Source organism: Ischnura elegans, chromosome 11 (genome assembly GCF_921293095.1).
Source record: "Ischnura elegans chromosome 11, ioIscEleg1.1, whole genome shotgun sequence".
NCBI lineage: Eukaryota > Metazoa > Arthropoda > Insecta > Odonata > Coenagrionidae > Ischnura > Ischnura elegans.
In genome coordinates, this window is record NC_060256.1 from 50,711,200 (window position 1) to 50,730,310 (window position 19,111).

Sequence of the window (19,111 nt, forward strand, 5' to 3'; positions counted from 1 at the left end):
AATTTTGCGGTATTTTTTTTATCCTATCATGCGGTGTTGCAGACGTATGCCTGGAATTTCGACAGTTATCGAAATTTCCTCTTTCAGTACTATTTGAAAGAGGAAATTTTGATAACTGCGGCAGTAATAGCGGCATAAGAGGGAGTAGAAAGAGTTCCGATCCTCTCTTCGCATATGCCATCGCTCTACGTTGCTTGTCCTACTCACGAACAATTTTGTTTAAAAGCTCTCGCAGGAGTATTGCAATAGAATTGCAGCCGTGGAGAATTTTAAGGCAAAACACGACAGGCACATAGCATGAACCTTCCCAAGAGATTGGACAACAATCAGGGCAATCTCAGCGCCTTAGGATAATAACCATGTCGTAGATTTAAGGCCCCTTGCACACACACCGATTTTGGACGGCCGGTAAAATATCGGCCGTCCACATTCCAATAGTGAACAATGGGAGAGCATTGGAGCTTGCACACGTACCGAACACGCGCCGGCACCGGCTAAATGCCGGTTAGCTGCCGGCCATTGTCACTGTGGATCGCCGTCGCCGGCTCAAAAACATAGCAACTTATCGTTTGACCGGTAAAAATCCGGCGTGTGTGCAAGCATCGCTTCGCCGGTAAAATATCGGCCGATATTTTACCGGCCGTCCAAATTCGGTGTGTGTCCAAGGGGCCGTTTTTTCCTTTCCGGGACTCCATAGGAAAATAGGAAATTATCAAGTTACAGGGGATCAATGGAAATGCGTTTCATCCCTACCCCATCTCACCAACTGACCTTTTTAGGTCTACCAGGTTCAATTCTCCGAGTTTCTGGAGGTCAAATGCTAGGTGAGTCACCTTCTGAGCTCGAAAATATATCTCGATATCTTTCAGCAATTGTATGACACGCACGAGGTTATAAAAAGAATTAGACCTAACGCGACGTATATCTGACAGCATTTAAGTTTTTTGAGCTGTAATTGATTGACACAAAGATTTATAGCTAAAACAAGGCTACTAATATTCAACTTAGTCCTAACAGCACAATTTTGGAAGATACAAGCGTAACATAAGCGCATTCAAACAAGACGAGACGGACTGGAAACTTCAGGCAACGCAAACTGCGTATATCACATTGCTGCGCCTTCGCCTCTTCACTTTAAAGGCAACGACGTCACATGCAAGATCGGACGTGTTCTTCCCTTGCTCCTTCGCTCATAGCCTCGTAGCTTGAAATATGGAGCGCGCTCCTTCCCCTCGACCTCTCCTTCAGCGCTAGTCCAACAATGAACGCACTCGTTCGAATTTTTTAAACCGCTGGTTTTGACACCAATATAATTTTCAGTTGCAAAAATCCTCATATTAGCGTCTGAAGAAAATTTTTGAAAAATCAGGTGCTCAGCGTAATGGAAATTGCTCGGCAAGACAGATGTTGACGAATCAGGTATGTCCTTCAAAACTACGTGTTTCTATACGTTTGATAAGCGATTACTATATGCAGTATAAATGCCGCGGGATGCCCACTCGTGGCAGTAAATTTTGTGCGCGCTCCGGAGCGAATCACCCCGCGCGATCTTTTCAATGTTCACCTCTGGGGTACCGACGTGACGGCGCGATGCTTACAAGAAATTCAAACAGGAGCATTTTAAAAATACGTCACTAAGGGAGAAACTCCCCTTCCTGCCGCTTGATTTTGACCCAGGGTTTCAGATGACTGACTCACGCTGTAAACCAAGGCCCCTCAGTTCCCCTTGGACTTGCGACCGGGTAGGGGAGGGGGAAAGATAAGAAGTTTGTGTAAGAGGCGCACCCCCATTTTCGGCTGCAATGTTTGGGAAAAAAGGTGCGCCTCTTACACGCGCTTATACGGTTGTTGAATTAAGAATGGAGGTGGTTGGTGAAGTTTTAGTTCAACAGTAGCATGCCTATGTTTTCCCTGGTTTTTCATCTCCAGATAGATTTGCTGATAGTTCTGTCATAGAATAGTCCTTGCTGTTGGAGATTAATGATAGCTGTTACATGTAAAGTTTTGTTGAAATTTTTGATGTAATTACACAAGTAAAAAAGGTTAAAGATGTTGATAAAACATAGCTGTGCTATCATGTTTAACATGCAAGGCACCACCATAATTGATAGAGCATCTAACCTGAAATTTGAAGGTTCTGGGTTGGAGTTCCAGTCAGACCACATTTTAACACACTGATTTCTGTCTTAAAGTACATATTTCAAATGAATTTTATGATTGAGGTTGCATTTTCAAATATCAATTAAGATAGTAAACCTGCATTTGTTGATGTGCTAATGAATGTAGTCAATTATACTCTAGCTCTAAATATGTTGAGCATCTAAAGCAAAAGTGTGATGTGAAAATATTGATTAGGAAATGGTATTATTTCAGCGATGCCGTGAGACTCACAAGATTGCTGTTATATATGTGGCTGATGGCCAAGAGGATAAGAATTCAATTCTCTCAAATACCAGTGGGAGCCAGGCATATGAAGAGTTTATAGCAGGTTTGGCTTGGGAGGTGAGTTTGTAAAATGTTTACTCTTGTTTATTTTTCATTGGTTATCTACTGCTAATTGTGTAATCATATTGGTTGCATTCCTTATCAATCTAACCTCAGATCCATAAATTTGATAGAATTAATGGATTTGAGGTTAAATTTATTTAGGAAACTTAGTGTATACACTAACCATGAGGGGATGACCATATATGCTTCTACCTATTATATCAGGCTCTTCCTGTGCGAGTTAGGATCGCAGAGCAGCAATAGACTGGTGAACGCCTGATTAATATTTTGATCAAATGAAAGATTATATACAGTGCAACCTCGATATAATGACACCCCTCGGTACACTAATAAACACTCGCTATAGCGAATTGTCGCTTTACCGGAGGTGGAGCAAATAATAGCCAATATACCTGTTGCGAACAGATATACAGGAACAGGAGTGGTGCGGCGACAGATAAACATCTATCCGATAAACGTAAGCATAAATCCAGACGAAAGGCGATGTTTTTTTGCATCACTAAATTTCCTTACTCAAATAACGACTAACTATTCTAACAATTTATAAGCGCAGCACTGAATAAAAATCATGCAAAGCATTGTTTCGTCAATCATTATATTTATTGAACGACAGTTTACCACATAAATTTGAGGCTGAGCACTCCATTAACTTCATTTCTAACGGATCGCTAGCAATTATAGAGGTTAAGGAGTCTTGATGAAAGTCTTACGGCGGTGAAACCCTCGCTATGGCGAGAGCCAACACCGAAAGGGTCTCGTAAAAACGAATTTTTTAACACGCTTATTATAGGGTCAATTGACGGTGCATCGGTTATCTCTCGTAATAGCGGGGGTGTCGCTATAGCCCGTACTCGCTTTAACGAGGTTCCACTGTAGTTTGTATACTCATCTTTTTCGTTTCCTTTATTGTCTCTCTCTTACCCTCTAAACAAATATTTTATTGATGGAAAGAGGCACTGAAAATCATTGTACAGAAACCAAAGTAAATATTATGTAGAAAGTGATCATGAATGATCCATGATTATCTTTTCAAGCTTTACCCTCCATTCAAACAGATAATCAAAGTGCTACCATATCTAATAATTAAATCTATTTCTCTTCTCAAATGTCGAATCCTCAGATTCAATAGAAGTCATCTTCGAATCTCGATATTTTTGTTGCTTTACCGTCCAAAATCATTTTAGGTGGAGTTGGAGAGCCACACAGGGTTTCTTGGAGGTTTGCAGCGCAACCGAAGCACTGGAGAGACTGCACCTTATTACGCAACCTCATTCCTGGAGGCCATGTTCCATGTTGCCACACGAATGCCTTCTTCAAGCCAGGAATCAATGCTCCAAAAGGTGGGTGGTCACAATGCAGATATGTGTGATTTTTACTGTTAAGGCATGAATGAAACATACTCAACTGTTTCTGTAGAACGTTTTTGCTTTTGCAAAATATACTCTGCAATTAAATATGTAAAAAATACAGGGCACTTTGTGTAAGCTTCCTGAAATACTATGCTCATCCAGAAAGAAAAAATTCAAAATGCCTGAGAACCCTGCTTTAGAATATTAATCTGTTTAGCGACCAATTGTAAAGTGATTACTGAGGCTTCTGCGGTGAGTTGATTGGTGATTGTTTTTCGGGTTCATTCTGCGTTGACTCATATTTTGCAGACGACAGTTTCAGCTCCCATCTTTGGTTCCAAATGACATTTCAAATGGTTCATTTGGACTCGAAACGGGAGCTGGAATGCACCCGAAACTGTCGTCCTCAAAATATGAGTCAACGCAGAATGAACCCGAAAAAGTCACCAACTGTAAAGTGAATTAGCATTCTTTCCAGGTGAGGAATCTGTTTAAAGAGCAACAGCAAATGTAAATGTTGCTATTTTTATTTTGTAGATACCTATATAAGGCATATAAATAAATAATTGGTGACATATTATGCAAACTGAAACAAAATTAGTGGAATTTAAAGAAACATATTTAATTAGCTTGTGTCGTTTGCAGTATCCATCCTACTTTGAACTCATCATAAAAAAGAGGTCTAGTGTATTCATATTAGGTGTTTCACTCTTGCAAATTGGTAAAAAAATTTTATATTTGGTGGTTTAAAACTCCCATCAGATAGGTAATAAACTTCTTGCAATAAACCATTCCAATCTTCTTCAAAATCCCATTTCATCCACTTAATAACCTGATTTGGTGAATATATTTGACTTGCTCCACCACTAAAAAAAAATGAATTGCTATTCTTATTTAGAAGTTCACTCTTTATTGTTTTTATTTGAAGTTGTTCATCCCTCCAAAGATAAATGACTAATTTTTGCAATTTGGGAAATAAATTATAATCTTTGGATTTTATATCTTAGCAAAATCTGCAATTCTCTCTATGAAAAGAAAAACACAAAATATTCCCTTACATAATTTGTGCTATCTGTGCTAGGCACTTTAATGCTCCCTTGTTATTTAAGTACAGTACACTCCCGATTATCCGGGCTAATGATGGGAAAAGATGGCACAAAGATCGGGAAACACGGATGATCCAAACTTTCACTTAAATGCCTTGTAATATTCATAATTTATGTAGAACAAAGAAAATGTCATTATTAATCCAGTTATTCTGTTATTTAAGAGTGCTTCCCAGACTCATTGAGAGCTCACTTTGCCTGTTCGCAATCTTTTTAACGGCGATAACATGGTTGTACACATATTATTAATGCTCCATGTAAGGCGTGGTTTGGTAAACCACTCATCCGTGGCTGTGTGATCACGGATACAGAAAAGTGGTTAGCACGAATGCTTCAAAACCACTGCTCGACGTCAGAAACTACACTGTCAGTCATCACGCCACGTAGTCGCATCTCGCACAAGTTGCCCCCGGTTGCAACTGCTGTGCGACGTGTATCCGTGATCAAGGAGCGCAGTCGCGCTCTGCGAGGCCTGGAAAACGGAACATGGTGCTCCGTGAATGCATCTAGTGCGTGATCGCTTCCGTTTTACAAAGGGGATTTTTACGGAAATAATAAGCCCGGTGTATCCTGGCATTAATGCAGTAATTCCGATGATTTTGCAGCCGATTCTATATTTTTATAAAGATCACGGAAAAAATTGAGCGAGAGTGAAAGTCATGCACGGATAATCGGCAACCCAGATAAACCGCAGCCGGATAATCCGGAGTCTGCTGTATATGCATAAGGCCTTGTGTTATTTTCTGAATTGAACTCCGAAATTAGTCACTGATTTACCACAATTGTCCAAGACATTCCTTGTCCATGTGAGCGACCATTTTCAATTGTTAATGACAGGAAACCTTTTCTCAATCACCAATAACCAACTTTGGTCATGAATGATTGGCATTCAACTTACAGAAATCGGTCGTAAACAGCTCAAAAAGATTGTTTTGTTTGTCAGAGTTTTCCCATTCATCAATCGATCAAACAAAAGAATTCAATCATGCACGTTGGTTGCTCATCACTGAATATCATCTATTACTATCTGTGCCTCCTGATAGCTCATTTAATTGTCTTGGTAATTCTGGACTTCATCCGAAATTTGTCGCTAGGGATACTTTCTTGATATAGTACCAAGCCGAGTAAACACATAGTCAAGTCTTAGGTTCTAGTTTTAATGAATGAAATTGAATATAATAAGCACCATGATAAACTGTTCCATTAAGAACATCTCATGGTATTTCATGCATACGTGGAATTTCATTCATAATAGAGTCCCTTTGTTTGAAGCAATTTAATTATAATATTGGAATCACTTAAATTCAAAGCAATTTAATTATAATTTTTTTATGTCCATGTATTTATGTACATTACATTTCTTTTCAGATGCGTCATTTGGGCAATGACGAAATCCATATTGTTTGGTCGGAGCACGTGAGGGATTATCGAAGAGGCATATTGCCCACTGAATTCTGTGATGTTCTTATTGTCATTTATCCACTTTCAAATGGCCTCTTTCGTATCCATGTGTCCCAAAAGAAAGAGGTTAGTATGGACCAGAATTTATTTTGAGCATATAACTTGTAACAACTCATTGAGTAGAAGATGGGGTAGTGGGATGTGAAGTCATTGGACCTTTGCAATGTGTGAATGAAATCTAGTTTGGTAACCACAATTGACCTTTGATTATAGTACTTGTTGGTTGGTCTTGATTGCTGCACGTAAGACATGCTGGAATAGTATTGTTACCAGTTCCTAATCACAAAAAGTGACCTGCAAATATCCCATTTTCCCTATAATGGTTGTGATTGCAATCTTTCGCTTGAGTAAAACTACCCATAAGAGATGGTATTGATGATAATAATACTTTCAATCCCAAAAGATCATAAATGTGTACTTAGAGGCATGTAGAAAATTAATCAATTTTATTTTTATCAAAAAAAGAATATTTTAGTGGCGCAAAAAATAAGATGCACCAGCAATCAGTCAAAAATATATAAATAAAGTAAATATATACAGTCTAAAGCATGCATTTAGATGAGTAAAGTTGATGGTTAACTGAGTAATATGACACTGAGAGAAGAAAAACCTTGAAGTGAAGTGTTACTGCTGATCCCCAGAATCCAATTGCTTAAAACATCTTTCCAATGAAGTTGCGGTGGGATAGGGTCTGTAGTTCTTTGCGACTCACTGTTAAACCTTTAACCATATGCAGCACTACAGATTATTTTGCGCACAGATCATTCACATATTTGGACCATACACTTGAGTTTTCAATTAATAAACTAGAGAATTTTGTGGTCATTGCAGGACTAAGATGGTCTTTATTTAATGTTAAGTTATTAAAACTTTGAGATACATAGCAATAAACAGCAGTACATAATTAAGTCTTGGTAGTGTTTAATTTTAATTTTTTTTAGATATTCTCTGCTTCTTTATTGATTTCATCCCTCTTGTCTGGTGCAATGAAGTTCAGTCAGTACAACTTCAACATTAAACCTGGAGGCAGCTCTAATGTTCATTATAACCAGTACTTTATTTCACAGTCTTTGCCAATAAGCATAGTGAATATTAAATGACTTGTAAACTGTGTATTTAAAATGAAAAGAATGAAAATAATTATGGCTATCATGTGAAAATTTGAATTAGGCATAGATTCATGGTATATTATAAAAATCCTGTATCCCTTGTGCTGATTGCAATGTTTCAGAAGTTGTAGTAGAAGGTGAAAAGTGCAACCTTCAGTATTTTAAAAGCATTGAAGATGTTCCACAAACTACTTTTTGTGATCAAAGGCATTGAATTTTTTTGCAGGTACCTCACTTTGGGCCTTTGTTCAATGAGGCTATTGTTGACCATAAGGTCCTTCCTGGCTTGGTGCGATGCACAGCGCTAAGTGCTTCTCGAGCCAAGAGAAGCATGCTGCCGTTCTACCAAAACTAGTAAGTCCATTCACTTTCTACTCTTTTGATCCTTTAATCTCTCTCATCATACATAACTGTTTGTTTTATGTGTCTGTTAGCTATAACCTCATTAACTTTCCTGAATAGTTTTAATTTGAATCTATTTACTGCCCTTCCCGACCATTTATCCAATTGTTTAACTCAAGCATTTTTCCATTTTTTGGTGCCTGTATCAACCTGAACATTTTTCATCCATATCATTATTACACCTTTTCTGACCATTTCTCCAAGACCTTACCATTTTCCCAATTTTTGGTATCTTTACCTTCCTTACGTACTAAGTACATTTGTTGACATAATATGAGTGTGAAGTGAATTAAAGTGATGTTATTTTATATATTATTTGTGCACCATGTTCTCTCCTTTTCCCCATTTGTCTCATTGAAAAGTGGGGTCTGCATCTTGAACAAGAAATTGAAAGTAAAATCTTGGTCCTCAATTGTCCATTTTTAAATTAAACTTGAGGTGGTAAATTGCTTTTTTAATGTTTCTTTTTGAGTTGGATCCGCTTAAAAATGAATAGATATCACTCTTCTTTTGTATTAAGATCTGGCCTAACAAAATTTTTCTCATTTAGTGCTTAAAAAGCTATATTTTACCAAAAATGGGCTCCACATTCTGCGTGTGACACTTATTCACCTGAGAAAATATGGCTAATGTGTAATGAATTGCTTTAGGAAAGGGTCTGTTTGTTAACTTAATCCATTTCTCTCTCTCTCAGCGTCACAATCTCCTGAATGAAGACGTACAACCTTTCTAAATTTTCATACATATCATTTCATTCCAAAAACCTGAAGATTTACGAAGGTGGTATATCTTCATTTAGCATGAATGTTGACCAAGTGGAAGCCAAATCGATCGATTTCATCACAATCTCCCATTTGAATCATGTTTGAAATATAGAGTGTATGCTTCTCTGAATGAGGAACGAAGGGTGTTATTATTCTGAATTGAATGTTAATTCCTATCTGCTATGAAGAGAGAGTGGACTCTTAAGAGGTTGTGTTACAAAATCATAGAATTTTTCTAATTAGGTGGTCAAAAAACCCTTTCTTTTTAACCTATAATGAGATCCAAATTTTGTGTTATGGTATTTTACTCACTTATGAAAATCTGGTCAATTCATAATGACTTACCTTAGGAAAGGGAATTAATGCTAATTCAATCCTTTTAATCTCTCTCAACATTGCAGTCTTCTATTTGAACCATGTTTGAATTTAACATATCAACAAAGCTTCCCTGAGTAAGGCACTAAGGGCTTACTGTTTGGAATCGTATGTTAATTTATTTCAGCAATGAAGAGAGAGGGGATTCTTAGGAGGTTGTGGTACAAAATCATGGAATTTTTCTAATTTGGCACCTAAGAAACATTTTTACCAAAAATGAGCTCAAAATTTTGGTTTAAGGCACTTTACTCACCTAAGAAAATAGGTATTATCAATGCAAAGCAACTTGCATTAGGAAAGGAATTCTTGTTAATTTAATCCTTCTCATCTCTCTCAACTTCGCAATCTCCTACTTGAATCATATTTGAATTTTAGACTCATCCACCAAGCTTCCTTGAATAAGGAATAAAGGGTTTATTATTCTTAAGTGAATGTTAATTTCTTTCAGCTGTGATGATTACTGAGGGAATTATGAGGGAAACTATTAGAGGTTGCGGTACAAATCACTGAATTTTTCTTATTTGTTGCCTAAAAAACTATTTTTTTACTAAAATTAAGGTCCAAATTTTGCGTTATGGTACTTAGCTCACCTGAGAAAATATGGTCAGTGCATAATGACTTGCTTTGGGAAAGGGAATTCATGCTAATTTAATCTTTTTCATCGTACTCAACATCGCTATCTCCTATTTGAACCATGTTTGAATTTAGACAGCAACAAAGCTTCCCTGAATGAGGAGCCAAGGATTTATTATTCTGATTTGAATGTTAATTCCTTTCAGCTATGAAGAGAGAGCGAAAGCTTTGGAGGTTGTGGTGCAAAACCACAGGGAGTCGTCCACATTTGAAGATTTCATAGCTCAGGTCTACTCACCAGTAATGGGGTCATCTCCATTTGGTCACGGAGCTGTCAGATCATCAGGTAATCTATTCACTATCAACTAATTTTCGAGTTGCATGATAGATATGGCTGAAGTTCCCGCTAAACTCAAATATGTATTCTAATCTGTAATGGAAATTCTAGCTTTTGGTATCAGTAGTGGTAGATTCAAGCTTGATTGTACCAGAAAAAATGATAAAACACCAAAACTAATGCTAAATATTTTGAAAACAAATGAAAGTCATGCTTGGTTCCGTACATATTTGTTTATACCCTGTTCATCAATTGTGATTTACGAAAATATGTCTAAGGGCATAGAAGGACATTGAAGAAAAGTTTCAGTGTTGCGGTGGACATTGTCATTTCCATCCTGTTTATTTGCCATTCGCCAAGAAAGCATCAAATCGTATTTCATCTAATACTTGTTAACTCAATCAGTGATTCAACTCAAATGTTGCTTTGGATAGGTATTGGCAGATCTCACCTCTGAGTAAGCCACTGGCAAATGGATATAAACACTTCTTAATCTATCTGCAACTTTTCTATGAGCCATAATCTGTATAAATATTGATATTTGTAATTGTTAATAGCTACTAATAATGTCATGTTGCCAAAAGGGGCCGTGCCGGGCTAGTGCCGGTTACCAGGAAGCAAAGTTTCGCCCACAAGATGTGGAATCGCAGAATTCGTTCACTCCGTCGTATTTTTTTAATGCCCATTTATAATCTATACTACATAAAAATCATGTATTTTCGGGTCATAGAAAAATTGATAATAAATTAAGAAGTGTTTCTATGTATTAGATTTATTTTTTCTTTCGGGGTAAACTGGAGGACTAAATAGTGTTTAACATTTTCGTTATTTTACAGCAAAATATGCATTCTAAAAATACGCAAAAGCCATTTTATTAATCTTCATTAATGTTTGCAACTTATTGTGGAAGATGAATGTTGTAGACGTGGTAGTTTTCCCTAGGTTGAGTTGCAAAGTTCATGAAGTTGACAAAACTGCTAATTTTATGGTACGCGGAGTCATTTATTGCACTCGTGTGTCTTGATGTTTGAATTTTTCATAAAACAAAAAATAAATCAGAATTGAAAATAAAGTTTCCTTTAAAATGATGTATTATTTATTATTATGGCATGCACTGAAGTCCAGATATAAATTTGCAAAGTACAGCGGCACATTGTTTTGACGCTCACCACTCACCCATCCAAACTAACTAACATTCTGTTGGAAACATTTTGTGAGTGAATGAGTATTCACATGTATGTATGACTTTAAATTAGGTGATGTTTTAATTAACCTTGTGCATGAAATAAAGCTGATGGTGTAAAAGTTTCTTCTTTATTTATTAATCAATCTCTCTTTTCTCTCTCTCTCTTCTTCTTTTAATCCCTATCAAATCCTCATCTCCTTAACAAACATAATTTTTATCTCTTGCTTCACTTTGTTATTTTTTATTAACTTTTTTTCTATTAACCCCTGACCTTGAATAATCTTCTCTTTGTTTATCATTTGCTTTCATAACATTTTTTTTCTATTAACCCTTGGCCGTGTATAATCCTTTCTATCTTTAACAATTGTTTGATTACTTCTTTTCTTCGGTGAACTTCTTTGTGTTCCCATCCATCCAATTGATTTTTAAAAATCTTCCTTTTATTTCTTCTTTCTTTGATGGTTTTAACTTTTCCTTACAATGATCAAATGCATTACTATTGCATATTATTCCTACCAAATTGTCATCTCCGTAACAAATATAATTTTGGTTTTATGTTTCACTTTTTTCTTTTTTTATTGTATTTTATTGTATTATCTGTTTTTCTACTTATCCCTGGCCCCATGCAATCCTCTTTTTCTTTAACGATTGTTACATTATTTCTTCCTCTCACGATTTTAACTTTTCTTTCAATGATCAAATACCTTTTTATTGGATATTATTTTCCTTTCAATGATCATTATTATTATGCATGTATTATACCCCAACGTAATCGTTATCTCCTGAGTGATTATAACTTTGGTGTTGCATCTCACTTATTTCGTTTGTTAAAATTTGTTTTTCCACCTACCCCTGTCCTCTGAAAATCACCTTTGTTTAATAATTATTGTATTTTTTTCGGTCAAATTCATCATATCACCCATCCACCCAAAATGCATTATTTTTATTATAATTATTACTATTCCTCCGTGCTCCTGGCCCTCAAATGATTTTGTTGTTTCCCGTTTTGGTTTATCAACCTTTCTTTCCCTCGTGCCCCTCCGTGAAAATCCCCGTGAGTAGGTGCCGTGGGCCACAGCCCAGAGCCAGGGCCGCTAGGGGGCGTGGCTCCTAACTCATCCCTCCTGCCCCACTCCACACCCCCTCCCCCCTCCACGCTCGCTGCGGCCCTCCTCGACCACCACCACCACATACGATTTGGAGGACTGCGCTCCGTACGCGGTGAGAGTCAGTTGTCACCTTGAAACCCTTCCTTGATCTCTCTGTCTAGAGCATTGGTTTCTGCGCTGTATTGGGCTGGGGTCTGAGTTGCACTAACGTCACTAGCATTCCTAACAGTGTATTTCTGTATCTTGTATGATATGCGGCACGATGTGGCAGAAGTTCGTAATGCAGTAAAACCTCTTTACATCGTAATGGAGGGGACCAAAATTTAGGCAATTTGATGCATGGAGGTTCACTATAGAGAGGTTTTAGTGATAGGCACCATTTTTTTATATCGTTCCCAAATGAAAGGCGCTACTGTCTTTTAAACCATCATATTTATGTGTTTAAACAAACATACATGCATTAGTGAACATATATTTAATATTTATTAATAACAGAAAGTGAGCTCTATCGTGTGGTTTTATACCATGATTCAAGAGGAAACGATGTGATCTCTCTTTAATCAGCAGTCACTGAAAAAGATTCGGATAGTTGGATGCCTTTTTTTCTTATTTACTGTTAGGTATGCTCTCATATCGAACAAAATGGCTATAACTAATGGTTAAGGTGAAAATTACAACTCATTAAAGGTGTATTAGAAAAAAAATAAGCGTGAAATATTTATTGCTAAAAATGTCATTCCATGCATGTAATTGCAGCTGCATTAATGGTCTCTAGTTGTCTCGGTACGATTTGCGGAGGTAGTTTGGCCATCTCGGGGGTGTCTCCTTGGTATGATAAGTGGAGGTTTTATGAGATAAAGAGGTTCACTACATAGAGGTTTTACTGTATTAGTTAAATGAAGCATTGCAATATTTCCACTGAAAATATTCAAGCACGACATCTTTCGTCGTTACAACAACATTATTAACAAGTATTGCACGTGATAATGTTGTAATAATGAAGTGCACTCGAAAATGTTGTAGTAATCAAGTGCACTACACTGAGCCCTCCACTCACGAACAGTCAAAAATTCAAGTGTGCCCGAAATTTCAAATTAAGTGCCATTGAGGTTGAACTGTCGTAAAGCCTTGAGCTATTCAGCGAAATTTTTCTGGCTCCAAACTCGTCTCACGTAAAGCGATTGTAGCGACGTTAAAAATAATTTGTATGCACTGAAAATTTTGAGAAAAAAACGAGGGATGGGACGCTCGAATAGTCGAATCACCGAATACCCTGAATACCTTGTTTTTACGCTATTCGATATTTGATGACACAAAGTTATCAATTATTCGAATTTCGAATACACTGCACAGATTGTCCGTGATTCCCTTTACACCCGTTGACAATGGTTGGGTCTTACGTGAAGGTTTGCACATTTGGTTGGTTCAATTCTTTGAAAATATTTTTACGAAAACTTATCACTGAAAGTACTGTATTTCTCCGAATATAGTCCCCCTCTGAATATAGTCCCTCCCCCCTAATTTTAAGGCTTCAGTTTTGGGAAAAGTTAAAAAAATGTGTTTGAATAATTTCTTTACTTTTACCACTTTTACCTTTACCCTGCTTAACTTTTACCACTGGCATTTTTGGAAAAAAAGGGGGGACTATATTCAGACATATATGGTAATCATAAAAATATGTAAAATGCTGCTGATGACTTCACGAGAGCAGCACTAAGAAGAATGTATGCATACTTTCAAATGCATGCAAAATTGGCTGTTCCTTTCCTGACTGCCTGTTGTGTGATTAAATTTACGTTTTGCATAATCTAATTTTAAAGTAACTGTCAATTATTTATTTAATGTAAAGTTTACAATAAACACAATAAAGCTTTATTTATAATATAACCTTCAATATGCATATATGTACTAAAAAAAACAAAAGAATTGCAGTGCTCCCTGCCCACAAGTTTGATGTAATCCTGGATGGCTGTTGCATCAGGATTTAGGAGCTGTATGGAAGTAGAATGACTAGCAAAATGTTCAGCATTTTTTATTTTAATTTGCATTTGTATTTAAAATCTGTGGAAAAATGCATATTTAGTAATGTAGTAATCGATATTCGAGTGAGATAGTGGGAAAGGGATTAGGTATTTGTATTCGATATTCGAGTTCAAGAAAAATACTATTTGACCCTTCTCTAGCACAAACAAATTTTTCCTGCAAACAATACCGGAAAAACAGTGAAGAATACTAAAATACATCCCTTTACTTCTCAGGCTCTGACGGCATTAAGGTATGGTTTGGTGGAGGTGGTGGGAATGCTGCTTCTTCTGGTGGCAATGCAGACACTTCATCAAGTTCGGCCACGGCTGGGGTCTCCCCAAGACCTATCAAGAGGCCAACGTTCAAATCGGGTGGAGCGATGCACCAGAGGAAGTCCTTCTCCGTTCGATCAGAGTCGGTGCCTGTTACTCCTCCCGACAGCCCAACCCCACGAAAACTTAAATAAACAAGGTGCTGAATTCATAAGTTATTCTTACTTAGAGAGGCTGTTAATAATTGTTGCTGAACGAGCAATGAATTTTCAGCGAGTGATGATATGCGTGAATGGTGTGTGTCCGTATCAGTTGAGAAATTATAAGAGTTGTTAAGAGTTTATATTTTTCCTTACCTTTATGATTGTTATGTTTAAAGAAGGTAGAGTTGGAGATATTTAAATGCTTGGTTTAGGGCTGTTGTTATTAATATGCACTCCTTTCAAACACATATTAGTATTTTTCTTCATTAGCATCCATTGTTTTTTTTAAGTACTCGTATCAATCAGGCCCTGTAGAATTTAAAATAATTTGCTGTGTGGTTCATCGAGGAAAAAATCTTCAATCTTTTTTATATTAAGAAAGTATTTTCTCAGTAATAATGGTTGTGGTAGACACTACCCTGCGGATTTCCTTTAAATTTCACAATGTGTAAGACATTAGTGAAATGGAATCTGTAAAATTTGTGGTCTAAGATTCTGCGTGGTTTGTGAGGTGGGTCACAAAACAAGTGTTACATTCCATTAAGCTTTGTCTGTGGTGATTCACATGGACTGATTTTAATATTGTCCAATTGTGTTTATATATTGAATGAAATATCACATGTGTGCTGATGCTTTTGATATAATGCTGAACAAAGAGAAATTACGGTCGAATTTCTATCGAAGAGATGATAGCCAGAAATAATGCCTAATACAGTATTTTAATACCTTCGGTATTTGTTTTTTTGAGTCTTCATTTTACATTCACTGAAAAAAAAAACAATGATGAACACCAAACCATGTGTGACTGATTTTATGCATAAAATAATTTTAAGGTGTATTTATGAGTTTATTGATACTTAACCGATTGCACATTTCATCTCCTGAATGTGCAAATATTGCACTTCTGAATTTAAAAAAAACAGTATGATTTTAATTGAGGCCTTTTTTAGTGGAGTACGAATTTTGTCCATACTGTGGATGAGTGGTGTATGATGGCTTTGTGCCATTTTAAATATTTGTCTACTCATGGCACTAATTCCGCAAAATTTAATCACCTAAGGACTCATATATAATGTTTCCTATGCAAATAAAGTTTCCTATTCGATAATATTTGGTTTTAACTTCAAGACTACAGATTGCGTTTAACGCTCATCTTCTTGCTCAGCCACTCCTGGCATGATAATTGTTTTCATCAATTGTATTTACATGTTGAAAAAGACAAGGTAATAACAATAAAATTGTTTTATTTCTTAGAGATATTGTTTTTTGTGTAATTTATGGAAATGTTATGATAATACATAATAATAATGTTTTCTTGGTCAAAAGTATTCATAAGATACACATACCTTGCTAGAAAAAAAATCCAATTGCCCATAAATGAAGAAGAAAAATTATAAGCAATCACAATGTAAAGGCTGCACATAAAATATATCGCAAATGTTATGCGTTAAAAATTAACCAAAAGAATACTATGCATGAAAGGCTAGCCATGAGTGAGTCATTCTCTTGAGTTTAGCTGAGCTAGTCATTCTGGCTGACAATGAGATGGGTAGATGATTAAATAGCCTGATACCTAAATTAGGCAGGGAAAATTTGGTTTTGGTTAATATAAATTGGTTAAGGGATAAGAAGTTATTATCTCTTGTGCTGTAGTTGTGAGTTGCACATCTTGTAGGAAAGAGATCAAGGTTTTCTTTCATATTTATCAAATCTTTGTACACATACTTATGATAAACAGTTAAAATTTTCAATGTTATAAACAGTGGGTGATTGTGTTCCACAGATGAGGATTTAGCAAGTATGTATTCTGATGGCCTTTTTGCAACAGAAATACAGATTTTATGTTCCCATATGTGCAGAGGCAGTGACGTATGATCTTAGGTTTTCCCGGCGTATCAGCTGCAGAAAAGTTTCTCAGGTTTTCCACCAGTTGATGTTTTCCATGTCTGGAAGACATGAGAAACTTTTCTGCTGCATAGGTAGTTGCCTTTCTTTTTCAAACATCCATTAAGGTTGTATCATCAGTGTAGAGAATCAAATTTGAGGGAATACTGCATTGTAGGTCATTAATCATTGCTAAAAATATGATAGGGCCCAGGACAGACCCCTGAGGAACACCTAATAATAATTTCGTCTTTATTTTTCAAGTGAATTTAGGACAGCATTGTCCTCTCTCACAATTAACTTGCATTGTCCTCTCTTACAATTAACTTGATTAACAATCACAAAGGGAAGGAGTACGGAGGGGAAAGGACTGCACTCCCTCCATTTCAATACATGGTTGATGCTGAGAAAGATATGATTGGAAGAGAGACTACTCAACTCCTGAGATACCATAGCATTTCAATTTCTCCAGTAATATTGAGTGGGACAAAATCAAAAGCCTTGGTAAGATCAAAAAGGGTTAAAGCAACAGATAATTTGTCTTCATAAGGGTTGTGGATGATATTGGTGATGTATTGAAGAGCTTTTTGTTTGATAATTTCACCTTTACGGAACCCATGTTGAGATGGACAAAAAGAAACAGTATTTTCTAAATGTTCGTGTAGCTGAGATTCAACTATTACCTCAAAGATTTCACCAATGATCGGTATGACTGAAATAAGGCGATATGAGTTAGGGTCATCTTTGTGGCCTTTATTTTATACTGTACATAGTCACTTTTGAGAATTAAAGATGATGCATAAAGACAGCAGATTAAAGACAAGAGTACTAAGAAGCTTAGTTATAGATTTTTTAAGCTCTTGAGCAGGAGCAAATGTCATTACTATTTGCGTTTTTAAGAGATTTTATTTCTCCATGAAACAAGTGACTTTGTTCGCAGTCACGCACATAGGTGAAAATTTATATACACCAAGAATGAACTTTGCCATGAAAAAATATTTGGCTCGGCCATTTCAAGCAAAATATTTTTCACAGTGAACAGTTTTCAAGGTTCATCCTTGGTGTATACATATTTTAGTAACCTTAAAGATCTCAAATTGTGTCACCCATCTTCACCTAAAGTGGCTTTTGTTCATAGTGTATTTGTTTAACGGAGATGTAGCTTTGGCTTCATCTGAAGAAGTGGTAGGAGTTAGGTTTTCATGATGCTCATGGTTTTGAGTGCTACTGAGCCACAATTTCATGCGCTGGCATATCTCATTGTATTTTTAACCTTGCAGTTACTCGGAGCGTACATGTACAGTTCAGCTGCCGAGAGTTGTTAGATGACAGTTCAAAAGGAGGGGCAGAGAACCCTATGCCAGCACGGTTTGCAGTCAATTGCTGTCCCCCAAAACGCACCTCACACCCTCGCCTAGTCATACAACCTTGTCACATGCATGTGACGCACTGAAACAGGCCTGAGTCGCTAAAACAAGCCCTTTCTTCGAATCATCAAAACAATAGGTTCTTCCCTTGGGTCCTTCAGGAAAGCCTTTTGTTTACATGTGACTTGGCCGTTTCCCTCTCTTACCTGGCAACCCTGCCCCTACCCCAAAAAAGACCCACCTGTCATCGGACAACCCTTGGTGGCCGGACTGTAATTGTGTAAAGTACTTATGTTGTATGATTGGGCTATATTAATTTTCAGGATGCCATAAAAAGTGCTCCTGCAAATCATGGGATTAACACCATTTTAAAGTTTATCAATGCTTTCTGCTGCTGAGAAGTGCTATCTGGAGAGAAATCTTTGGTTAGGTAGATTATTTTCTGAGCACTGCGGGTTTAGTGTTGACGTCATGCTACATGTCATTACCCCGGTTTCCGCCTTTCTTCCAAAAAAATTTTGCGGCTGCCGTAGGGAAGGCTTATTGATGTGCGACATTCAAAATGTGAGTGTATCTTGTGAAGTATTCTATTTTGATAATGTTTTCATCATCATCACTGGTTATTATGACTGTGATGATACTCCGTAAAACATGAGTATGTAATTTTCTTAGAACTTTGCCTCATAAGTTCTGGCATTTAGTTGTTTTAGAATTACCTATTAGTCCCACATGTTAGCTACATATTCCAGATGAGACCTGACTAAAGGCTTCTTCCTTCTTATCGTATTACCCGAGAATTCTCTTCAAAAATCCCAGTGTGCTTCTCCAAAGATTTCACGGTTGTTCTTTCCTCAAGAGTGGTCCTTAGTTATGAGTGACTGCTAGGTATTTGAAAGACTTCGCGATTGATAATTGAACCTCGCTTATAGTGTAGCTTCTGTTAGAAGAGGTTGGGGTTTTTCCAGAAATTCATGACCACGCACTTGTCATAATTTAATTTTACTTTCCATTTACAAACCATTCGTTAATGGCAGAGAGGTCTTTCTCTGATTCGCCACCATCGGATCATAAATTTCTCTGA

General features: G+C 36.8%; 1 protein-coding gene across 3 annotated transcripts in view; it reads left to right on the forward strand.

The window, feature by feature from the left end:
- The window catches only part of LOC124167736 (probable Rho GTPase-activating protein CG5521), an 85,818-nt gene extending 69,784 nt beyond the window's left edge, over positions 1-16,034 (forward strand). For 2 of the 3 annotated variants that reach the window (XM_046545746.1, XM_046545747.1), the window contains 7 exons: positions 2,374-2,502; positions 3,693-3,848; positions 6,332-6,490; positions 7,760-7,887; positions 9,854-9,993; positions 12,233-12,391; positions 14,538-16,034. In XM_046545746.1, the coding sequence (XP_046401702.1) occupies positions 2,374-2,502; positions 3,693-3,848; positions 6,332-6,490; positions 7,760-7,887; positions 9,854-9,993; positions 12,233-12,391; positions 14,538-14,770 (1,104 nt within the window). In that variant the 3' untranslated portion in view covers positions 14,771-16,034. The remainder of the gene's footprint in view (positions 1-2,373; positions 2,503-3,692; positions 3,849-6,331; positions 6,491-7,759; positions 7,888-9,853; positions 9,994-12,232; positions 12,392-14,537) is intronic. The other variant, XM_046545749.1, reaches the window with a different exon arrangement.
- The last annotated feature ends 3,077 nt before the right edge of the window (positions 16,035-19,111 follow it).